The 11,737-nt window shown below is 41.0% G+C and overlaps 1 protein-coding gene across 1 annotated transcript in view; it reads left to right on the top strand.

The window, feature by feature from the left end:
* Positions 1 to 11,737, top strand: part of ARFGEF2 (ADP ribosylation factor guanine nucleotide exchange factor 2) — a 91,021-nt gene that overhangs the window by 52,601 nt on the left and 26,683 nt on the right. Inside the window, exons 22-27 of the mRNA XM_006772492.2 lie at positions 175 to 333; positions 4,341 to 4,488; positions 5,606 to 5,705; positions 7,355 to 7,395; positions 7,494 to 7,663; positions 11,147 to 11,298. Of these exons, the coding sequence (XP_006772555.1) occupies positions 175 to 333; positions 4,341 to 4,488; positions 5,606 to 5,705; positions 7,355 to 7,395; positions 7,494 to 7,663; positions 11,147 to 11,298 (770 nt within the window). The remainder of the gene's footprint in view (positions 1 to 174; positions 334 to 4,340; positions 4,489 to 5,605; positions 5,706 to 7,354; positions 7,396 to 7,493; positions 7,664 to 11,146; positions 11,299 to 11,737) is intronic.

Genomic DNA, 11,737 nt, shown 5'->3' on the forward strand with positions numbered 1-11,737 from the left:
GGATGTTCTGATAGTAGGAAGACACCAGCATGGAATAACGGGCATGTTAATGTGCCTGAAGCCTGTCGTGTGTGCAGAAGGTATCAGAGAAGCCCAGTGCACCAGCCCCATCGATGTGCAGACGGTCGTGCTCAGGGTGGGATCTCAATGTTCTCTCCTGGGCTTCCATTACAGCTGGAACGAGATGCCTATGTTCAGGCTCTTGCTCGCTTCTCCCTGCTGACAGCCAGCTCCAGCATCACAGAAATGAAGCAGAAGAACATTGACACCATAAAGACGCTTATCACAGTGGCTCACACTGACGGCAACTACCTTGGGAATTCCTGGCACGAGGTGTGTGTCTCTCTGAAAGCCTGGTAATTGCCTTTTTTTAGTTAAAGGTGACTACCGCATTCCTTTTATTCAGTGTCACTTTCTCTTTGGTCACTTTCAGTTTTCTTGAAGTCGAGCCTAACTTTAACTCTGGGTTTTCTCTTATCCACAAATACCTCATATATCTAAAGGTCAGTCTCCAGGGCTGTGCTGAGGGAAATGATTTTGTTCAGATGCACCACCTCATGAGGTGATCTTACACCCCGTGGCCAGTGTCCTCACATAGTGCACTTCTATTGTGACAACTTTGCTCCACATCAATGCCACTTTCCCCAAGTCCTTACACACCTCCTGGGAGGTCTCACCATCAGGACAAAGCTAGGAGCCTGATGTATCTCCCAGTTATCTCTTTAAAAAACGGTCAACATTTACAATGAGCCATTAGGGAAATTGCTAGTGGGTTCACATTTTCATTTAACTAAACAATATTCCAACATTCTCACATAATTATGTGTACAAATGTGCTTGTAAGGTCATCGAAATTTTAGTTCTAAGGAAAAGATTGGAATAAAAACAGCCTAGAGGTTCCAACAATGAGAAATTGCTCTTTTTAAAAAAGTGTGGTACACCAGTTCTTTGTTGCATAGCCATTTAAAATGATGTTGCGGAAAGGAGAGACAACCAGACATCATGCACAACCAGTCACATTTGCCCAAAACTCAAACCTAAATCAATTCGAGCCTCTACTGCAGTCACAGGAAATGCAGGAGACAGAGAAGCACAGTAAATGATAATGAGAATGCAGTTTGCAGATTAGGGTATGATAGACCCTCAGTGCAAACGACCAGGTTCTTCAACAAATAACTTGCAAGAAAAATAGTAGATGAAGTGGGGGATCTTTGGATTAAAGAGACTTTAGAGAGAAAGAGAAAGATGTTACTAGAAACTAATACTGAGGATATCAGAAAGTCATAATAAAACACTGTGAGACTTCATCCCTTGTGCCAAACATACAGAGAGAATGAGGCTTAAAAGAATAAAAATGTCGCTGAAACCGGTTTGGCTCAGTGGATAGAGCGTCGGCCTGCAGACTGAAAGGTCCCGGGTTCGATTCCGGTCAAGGGCATGTACCTGGGTTGCGGGCACATCCCCAGTAGGAGGTGTGCAGGAGGCAGCTGGTCAATGTTTCTGTCTTATCGATGTTTCTAACTCTCTATCTCTCTCCCTTCCTCTCTGTAAAAACTCAATAAAATATATTAAAAAAAAAAAAAAGAATAAAAATGTTAACATCCTGCCCTAGCCGGTTTTGCTCAGTGGAAGAGTGTTGGCCCTCGGACTAGGGTCACAGGTTCAATTCTGGTCAAGGGCACACACCTTGGATACAGCCTCGATCCCCAGCACAGGTCGGGGTACATGTGGGAGCAACCAATCAATGTGTCACTCTCACATCGATGTTTCTCCTCTCTGTCTCTCCCCCTCCCTTCCACTCTCTCTAAAAATCAGTGGAAAAAATATCCTCGGGTGAGGGTTAACCAAAAAAATGTTAACATCCCCACCCCCCACCCCCCCCAGCCAATGTTGCTCAGTGGCTGAGCATTTATCTGTGAACCAGGAGATCACAGTTCGATTCCTGATCAGGGCACATACCTGGGTTGCAGGCTCGATCCCCAGGCAAGCAGGAGGCAGCCAATGAATGTTTGACATCAGGCAACCTGGATTTCTCTTCCTTCTGTGCCAATTGTCATCATTAATGTTTCTGTCTCTTCCTCTCTGGAACCAATAAATATATATATATATAAAATTGAAAATGTTAATAGTCTATCTGATAGAATTATAAAGGTGATTTATTTTTTTCCCCTTAAATGCTATTTTCATATTTCTCTACCATGTACACATGTTACTTTTTGTCCTGAGAGAAAAGTATTAAGAAGAGAGACGAGAATATTGAGTGGTGGGGGCTGTGGTGGGGGTTGCTGTTAGCCTCCTCCCCCACCCAGGGATTGAGTAGTTACGGGAAACTGCCTGGAGTCAAACTGCAGGGGTCTGATCGGGACTTCCACCTCTGCCTGCCTGTAGGGCATGGTGGTTACTTCATCTTGAAGCCTCACCTTCTTCCTCTCTACAACCTTCACAGTGTTGTTGTAAGGATGAAAGTAGTTAATATGCACAAAAGGGCTTAGAACTGTATTGTTAGTTATTATCATGATCATCATGGCACAGACCTTTGTCCCTTTTCATCCGTCCTTTCCTTTCTCTATACAACTCTGGAGTATTTCATGTTAGCAAAGATGGAGAATGGGTGTTTTGCTTTTTATAAGTTGGGTACTTTTTTAAAGAAATAATTTCCTGCCCGGGCCGGGTAGCTCAGTTGGTTAGAGCATTATCCCGATGTGCCAGGGTTGTGGGTTCAATCCTCTATCCCCAGACAGCACACATGCAAGAAGTAACTAATGAATGCATGGATAGGTGGAACAGCAAATTAATGTTTCTCTCTTTCTCTTTCTCTCCCTCCCTCCCTTCCTCTTTCTTTAAAGAAAAAATTAATTAAAAAATAATTTCCTGTCTTCTGAGGTGTCTTAATACCTAGTGAATTCATGAATAGTTGCTTTCTCTCCTACAATTATTTTTTTAACCTGGGAGGTATGATCCATGTGGGGTTTCTACTGGTTGCCAAGCATTTGCAGCACCTGGAAATATTAAAAATGAATTAACCACCTATTTGATTGTCAGAAACCTTGAGAAATCAGGTTAGAGCCAAAAAATTTTTGGCCACGAGTATTCACATACTTGAGATTCTAGCTATCCCCAGCTTCTGGAAGGGGGAGTGGGGGCATTAATAGTTTACTTGTAATAATTTAATAGTATGCTTTGTGGACCAACCAGGGAATGGCTTTCTTTGGTAAAATTAAGTACCTTTCTCAGTCAAGGGGAAGACAGTTTATAAGTAAAGTTACTCAGCAGTGCTCAGTGGCACAGTGGAGCCCTGTCCTCTGGGATCGGATTGTAAGATCAGTATGAAAGGCAAAACTCAGTTTTATTCACAAGTTCCCATGAAAATTCCTTAGGAGGGCTTTATCTAGAGATGTGTGCACCACCCTTCAGTGAGTTTCATGAGGCTAGCTTTCCCTCCAGGAGAAGCTGAAACTCATTTGTTTCTTTAGGTAAGCTCAAGGTGAGAGAGGCTTGGGTGTAGGTATGCAATCTCAAGCACCAGAACCACCCACAGGGCTGGAAGATACTCTTTTCTCCCACTGCACGTCCACTCTAGGGCACATGTTCATTCATTCAGTTAACCAAGTAATAGTTGCCAGCTATTTTTAAGTGCTGGGAATTCAGCAGTGAACAAGACGGAGTTAATGCCCTGTTGGCACTTAAGACAGAGAACAAACAAATAATTATATGGTATAATGTTAGAAAATATGTGACCAAGGGAGGGTGTGTGATCTTGGGGTGGTCAAAGGAGGTGTCTCTAAGGACACATGCCTAAGCTGAGAATCTAAGGAGTGAGCCAAGGGGAAGAGTATAATGAACATGTTCCAGGCATAAGAAACAGCAAGTGCAAAGGCCCTGGGGTAGGACTAGATATGTCAAGTTAAAGGAACAGCAGGGAGGCTAGTGAATTGTGTAGAGTAGAAAGGAGGTGGGGTGGCTAAGTCAGAATAGATGGTGCACTTATTGAGTGGCATGATGGATGGAATCTCCTTCTCTAGTCAAATACCTTTTTTTCTGTCTTGAAAACTTACTAAATTTGCATAAACATTTATATGGCATAACTTCCGTTGTACCAGCTTTTATTTTGCTCATTTTCTCTTTCTCTTTTTAATAGTTTGTTGTTGTTTTTTAAGTGAAATCTGTTGTCCAGACCTACATTCTGGGATTAGGGAAACCCTCCCTCCCCGCAACACTCTCAGATTTTATTCTCACTGAAAAGCTGTGTGTTTCAAAGAACTCTTTAATGACTAATTTAATATCACACTAATTTAGGCTATAAAATGGGACCTCATTTCTTCATGCCTTCTTTTCATTAGATCTTGAAGTGTATCAGCCAACTAGAGCTCGCTCAGCTCATAGGAACCGGTGTGAAGACCCGCTACCTGTCTGGGTCTGGGCGTGAAAGAGAGGGGAGCCTGAAGGGCCACACATTGGTGGGAGAAGAGTTCATGGGCCTCGGTCTCGGTAAGACTCCAGGCCCCACAGCTGGCCATCACGGACTCACAGGTTAACCAGAATGAAACACTTTTGTCTCACCAGGACTGTCTCCTAAACCGTCTCTTCCTTCTATGCCAGCTGACAGTATGTTTACTAATGCAAGTGCTGCTTCAGCAGTCTTAGTTGTCATGAAACTATCAAGAAATGCCAATTTTATCAAAATCAGCAGGGTGCATTCTTTTCTCTATACACTAGTACATAAAACTATACTGGGAGGAAAAGCCGCTTTCTTTAGAAAGGCTACAGCTTTGGTACCTCCTATTAGAGGAGTGGGTATGTGCATCTCTAGATTTTAAAAGGTGGAGTCAACCTCTCTTCCATGTTCATTTGGGGGGCTTTTTAAAATGGTATTATGAAAATAGAATTATGTCTGCCTATATGTTGGATTGAGAGGCTCCTGTCACTAATATAACACAATAATAATAGTAAGTAGGGCAAACAGGTATGCAGGCCACACTCTAAGTTCTCAGTGAGATTGGGACTATTATCCCAGTTTGTAAATGAGGAACGTTGAGGTACAGAGGATAAAGTGAGGTACAAAGCCACCCTGCAAACCAGTGGCAGAGGTAAGTTCAAACCCAGGCCATCTGATTGCAGAGAGCAGGCTCCTGGGTCCCACAAACAGTGGTTAGAGTAGCACAATGTAGCAGTTAGAAGCATGGACTCTATGAAAATGGGGTGTTGTAATAGTACCTACTTCTTAGGGTGCATGTGAGGGTGATTGGGGTGAAATCCTGGAACATTATACTGAACATTCAGCAGGTGTAAGCCATTACATATTCTAGAAGCTCTGGGTTAGTGTCCATTAATTCAAATTTGTTTTCCTTAATAATAGGTATTTAATACTATAAAAATGTAAAACACTATGAAGAAAGAGAGATGATTAATACAAACAAGGGAAAGTATAAGAATTCATTTTAAAAGCCAAACCCCAAAACCCAAGTTTAATTTTATTCCATCAGCAGTTGAGGATTTTTTTTGCCTGCAAACCATTCTCATTTGTGTCTTTTGTCTGCATGTTGATACTGTGTGCTGCATACTTGCCTGTTTGGAAACACTGTTGGTTTTGTGCATTGTGTTTCAGGTAATTTGGTGAGTGGTGGAGTGGATAAAAGACAGATGGCCAGTTTCCAGGAATCGGTTGGGGAGACCAGCTCCCAGAGTGTGGTTGTAGCTGTAGACAGGTAATGACTTTTCTCTCCAGTGAAGCTGGACCACCCAGGGGCTTGGCGTCCTGTGTCAGCAATTTTCAACCTTGTTCATCTTATGGCACATATAAACCAATTACTAAAGTTCTGTGGCACACCAAAAAAATCTATTTGTTGCTGATCTGACAAAAAAAAATAGGTAAAATATTTTTATTCATTTACACCAGATGGTTTTTGTTGTGTTGGCTGTTGTCATTTTTATTTGACAATCTAAGGGAAAAAGAGCTCAGTGCCCCTGACTAAATAGTCAGGTAGTTCATATTGTAAAAATTTTTAGGACTCTGGCCGGTTTGGCTCAGTGCATAAAGCGTTGGCCTGCGGACTGAAGGGTCCCAGGTTCGATTCCGGTCAAGGGCACATGCCTGGGTTGCGGGCTCAGTCCCCCCGTGTGGGGAGTGCAGAAGGCAGCCAATCAATGATTTCCTGTCATCATTGATGCTTCTATTTCTCTCTTCCTCTCCCCTCCTCTTTGAAATCAATAAAAATATATTTTAAAAAATTCTTAGGGAACAGCAGTTGAAAATCGCTGCCCTTTGTACTTACTAGGTGAATGACTCCTAGTATGTTTGACTGTTGTCAATGTTGTCAGTTCCAGATCACTCAAACTAAGAACTGTTCAAAGTGTTGCGTGATCCATAACTGCTAATAGCCTTCACATTCATTTCGATTTTGACCTTGAATTGCATCATGACCTTTTTAAAAAAATTGCAACTTTAACTTTGTGACCAAATTGTGGCAAGTTAAAAATGCCATAATGTTCACAATTCATACTAAAATTAAGCCATTTTTCTTGAATAAACATTTTTATAAGCCTTTGGTAATTCCAAAGTTCAGTTCTGAAAATGTTGATTTTGGTAATTTTTTGCCAGTTTTTTTGCTGTTATGGAAGAGCAGCGTTTTGGAAGTCCTCACTAAACCACTCCCACTGTGGTGACATCACATGCTAACAAGTTTTAACTCTTCCTCCCTCCTCTTTTTTTAAAATATATTTTATTGACTTTTTACAGAGAGGAATAGAGATTTAGAAATATCGATGAGAGAGAAACATCGATCAGCTGCCTCTTGCACACCCCCTACTGGGGATGTGCCCTCAACCAAAGTACATGCCCTTGACCGGAAACGAACTTGGGACCTTTCAGTCCGCAGGCCGACGCTCTATCCACTGAGCCAAACCATCTTTTTTTTTTAAATATATTTTATTGATTTTTACAGAGAGGAAGAAGGAGAGGGATAGAAAGTTAGAAACATCGATGAGAGAGAAACATGGATTCAGCTGCTTCCTGCACACTCCCCACTGGGGATGTGCCCGCAACCAAGGTACATGCCCTTGACCAGACTCGATCCTGGGACCCTTCAGTCCCCAGGCCGACGCTCTATCCACTGAGCCAAACCGGTCAGGGAACCCCCTCCTTTTGATGTGTCACTTTCTCTGTCAATGTAGGCATTTCTGTTCTCAAGGCAATTCATTGACCAGTTCTGTACCTCTGATGCTTCAGCATTTATTTTAAAGTGGAGATACCAGACCTGAAATGTTTCCTTTCTCCCTTTCCTAAGATTGTTTGAGATTGAAACTTAGGCTTCCAAATCTAATTTTTATTTTATTATGTCTGGAATTACCTTCCCAGAATTTTTACTGGATCTACTAGACTGGATGGAAATGCAATAGGTATGTATGTGACTCTTCTGTGACAACTACAGACGCCTCATATTGTGACTGACCATTACTAACGAGGCCTTGCATGTGTTGTTGCGTTTGGCCTGTAGTTGATTTTGTCCGTTGGCTGTGTGCCGTGTCCATGGACGAGTTGGCTTCCCCACATCATCCCCGCATGTTCAGCTTACAGAAGATTGTGGAGATATCGTACTACAACATGAATCGGATCCGACTGCAGTGGTCCCGAATATGGCATGTGATTGGCGATCACTTCAACAAGGTAACTCTTCAAATTTCAAAATTATTCCATCGATGTCAAAAACAAGCAGGCAATTAAATTTTAAAAAGAAGTGAAGTGATGAGAGTTTAGGTGCCTATCATTCATTTTCCTTGTGGAGTCGAAGACAGCTCAGTAGGACCAATAGCATACTTACATATCGATAGAACTCATAGAGAATGAATTATGAATTCAGGCTGTGCAAAAACTTCTATATCCCACATCCAGGACATAGGCTAACATCACAAAGAGCATTATAGTCACTCAACAAACATATTGGTATTTGAAAGCATTATGAAATCCTAAAGTGCTTTCTGAAAAGCTTATGTTCCATATAGTTTCTCTATTAAATGTCACTTCCATTCTATCCTAACTTCTATTGCCACCCCTTTTCTGAAACCTTTGTCGAGTAAACTAACACTTTTTTTTTTAATTAGAACTAAGCAAGAACCTTCTGTGCTCTGAAACTGACAACTAGTGAGAGAAAGCCAGACTAAACTTTCTCTCCACCAGAGGTTTCATTATATACAGGTAGACACATGCACACCTATATTGACCAAAGAAAAAGAAATCAGAAGAATATGTATGTATTATATGTGTATGTATGTATTTGTGATGCTATTTGCTTCATAAGGGAAAAGTAACAGCTTAATAACACTGTTCCCTACCAAAACACACTTCACAGGCCTGGAGATATAATAATACAGAGTTATAATACAGACGCTTAAAAATAGTAAAAAAAACAATTTACCCAAAAGAGAGTCACTCTCTACACTGAATAGAAGAAAAATCGTAAAAAGAAGTTGTCTGCCATTGAATCTGGAAGAAGCAGTAGAGTGCCAGTAAAGAATTTGTAGCATCTGCGAATTTCTGTGGTGCTCCTCCCCACCCCCAGGGACCAGTTTGAGGCTAGGAATAGGATGCCGCTAATTGTGTCGACTAAGGAAGAGTTGGACACTGTTGGTTCTCACAGGCAGCTGCTAGCCTGCTCCAGGGCCCTACAGAAATAAGGCATTGTCAGATGTAGCCTGGCTTCTAACTTGGTACATCAACTAATCAAAGTTTTTGTTTACTTTGTGTCCTTATTAGCTCCAAGTAGGGTACCTCACAACATCTGTTTAACAAACTACCTGAGTGCCTTATACCAGGCAATGGACAGATGAGGTCCCTGCCCTCAGGGAGTTCACCCACATTTTATGATAAAATAATCGATGGTAAAGGGTCAGGTGACACAGTATGTCAGTCCTCTGTGGATGTGACCTTTCATCTGAACCCTCAGTGAGGAAACAGCCACAAGAGTCTGAAGATGACCCAGAGCAACTGTTCGCTGAGTGAATAGTGACACTCATTCATCTAAAGTCAACTCATTTAGCAACCATCTTTCCCACTGTTCGGGTAAATAAACTTTTAGTGGACCAGTTGACATGATTGATATGAACTTGCTGGAAGTCTAGGTTTCATGTTCGGTTCAACTGCTTTTGGTGGGGAGCATTGATTTTACAAGTCCCTTTCCGACCTGCAATTCTGTTGTCAAGACTTCATGCCAGTTCTCAGTTATCACTGGGTCACTTCTGGGCGAGCGTGGGACGTGGGCTGGCAGATAGTGCTTAGACATTTCATGGTTGTCAACTTCATTCCATCTAATCGGTGCCGTTAAGCACAAAGTTTGGAAAATTCAGTTGCTCGCCCTGGGGCTTTTTATTCTTTCCACCACCTCAGAAAGATGTCTGCTTCCCTTGGGAACTGGAGCACATGAGAATCTCGAGGCTTAAAGAAATGGATGGCTAAGTACAGCTGTAACTTAGCTCTGGGGATTCTAGCAGAGCCATTGGAACAATCACATGTTTCTTTTCTTCTAAACTAGGGCACATGTGTGTCTTAGGGTATGCGAAGCTGCACAGTAAGCCTGCTGTGTATTTCTGAAACAGGAATTCCTGAATTCTCCTGGATTTTTAGGATGGGGATATATTTTTATTAGTCTCTAGTTATATAAACATTACATGAACATCTTAAAAAAAATTGTATCTAAAAACAGCTTTGACCATCACCACCCCCAACAGGACACCCCCCAAAACTAGTTGTTCTGATCAGTTTGGTATATATCTTTCCAGACATTTTTCTATACACATGCATATGTAGGTACTCATAGAAATATAGATAATATTGTCTTGGTTTGTTTTACTTTTTTAAAAAACATAAATAGTATTACACATATTTTGTAATTTGCTTCTTAATTATGCTAGAATATATGAGTTTATTCTTTTTTAATTGTAGTAAAACATACATAACAGAATTTTCCATTTTAACCATTTATAAATGTAGAGTTCAGAAGTGTTAAGTACATTCCTTGTGGTGATCTCCAGCATTCTTTCCATCTTGCAGAATTGAAACTCTGTACCCATTAAGTAACGACCCCCATCCCTTCCTCTCCCCAGTCCTTGGAAACCACTTTTTACTTTCTGTCTGTGAATTTGATGACCTTGGGTACTCATATAAATGGAATCGTGCAGTATTTGTTCTTTTGTGTCTCACTTATTTCACTTGGTATAATGTCCTCAGGGTTCATCCATGTTGTAGCCTTTGACAGAATTTCCTTCTTTTTATGAGGCTGGATTCATTCTTTCTTGTTAATTGCCAAACATTATTCCATCTGAACATATCATGTAGTCATTTTCCTATTGATCGTTTTTTGGTTTTTTTTTTCTAAATGATGACTTTTGTTAAAATTCAAACATTTCCAGTCAGCCACGTGTCAGTGAAGTTTCTCGCCTGGAGCAGGCTCCTGCATGTGGTTTAGATCCTTTGTCAGGGATTCTTGTGAGAAATATTCCCTTGCTCTGCTGTTAGGGTTTCTTCTTGAGGGAGAAGTCTAAGAAGTACCAACCAAAATACACCCATAACTTCAGTCCCTAAAAGTAGGTAAGCCACAGACAAGTCTAATGTTAAGGGAATTGAAAAGCCTCACTATTTCTACTGAATTTTTTGAGACTGATGATACACATGTATGATCTTGCTTTAGGCGGCAAACATGGGCAGTATGAAGAGGCTTTACAGAGACTTCCAAGTCTTTTGACCTGTCATGCGTATTTGTATAAAGTTAAATAGCACATGGAGAGAATTATTTAATGGATATAATTTCAATTTTGCAAGTTGAAGAGAATTCTGGTAGTACAGCAATGTGAATGTCTTTACTAAACTGTGCACTTAAAAATGGTTAAGATGATATATTTTGTGTTATGTGTATTTTGCCACAATTTTTAACAAATTAGCACATTTGAAAGAACTTCTAACTAAATGTGCATTACTTTCATCATTAAACTTAAATAAAATTATACAGGTCATAGCCTTAAAATAACCATTTTTTTTCTCCTTTGGTGTGTTTTCCCAGAGCATTTATTTTAAAGGCAGGATGTCCATTTTTGAGGTTCAGAACCCCACATCCACAGTTGTTTCACTGTGCCTTTTTCTACATCCTGTTCTGCTCAGGTTGGCTGTAACCCTAATGAAGATGTGGCTATCTTTGCTGTTGACTCATTAAGGCAACTTTCCATGAAGTTTCTTGAGAAGGGAGAATTAGCCAACTTCCGTTTCCAGAAAGATTTTTTGAGACCCTTTGAGCATATCATGAAGAAAAACAGGTATGTGCATTGTTCTGAAAGGGCTTTGGTCAAATTCCCCATTGGACCCAGCCAGTGAGGCTCATTGGTTGAGCATCAACCCATTAACCAAGAGGTCCCCCGTTCAATTCCCATCAGGGCACATGCCCAGATTATAGGCTCAATATCCCTCATCCTTCCTCTCTCTAAAAAAAGAAAAATATATTTTTTAAAAATGTTCCCATCGGGCCCCTAAAAGGACCCCCTACCACTAACCACACAATTAATTTTTTTCTTCCTTGATGGTGGAAGCAAATGAAATGAATAGACTCTGATTCGCATCTATTGTCTGTAAGTAAATCACACTGCGATCTGTGTGTAACATTCCCCAAAGGACACATTACACCACTGCAAATAGTAGAAATATGTGACCCATCTTTTTGAGGCTGATGAGGCGTGGGGGGGGGGGGGTAGGGGGGAG

This window comes from Myotis davidii, unplaced genomic scaffold (assembly GCF_000327345.1).
Source record: "Myotis davidii unplaced genomic scaffold, ASM32734v1 scaffold526, whole genome shotgun sequence".
Classification (NCBI taxonomy): Eukaryota; Metazoa; Chordata; class Mammalia; order Chiroptera; family Vespertilionidae; genus Myotis; species Myotis davidii.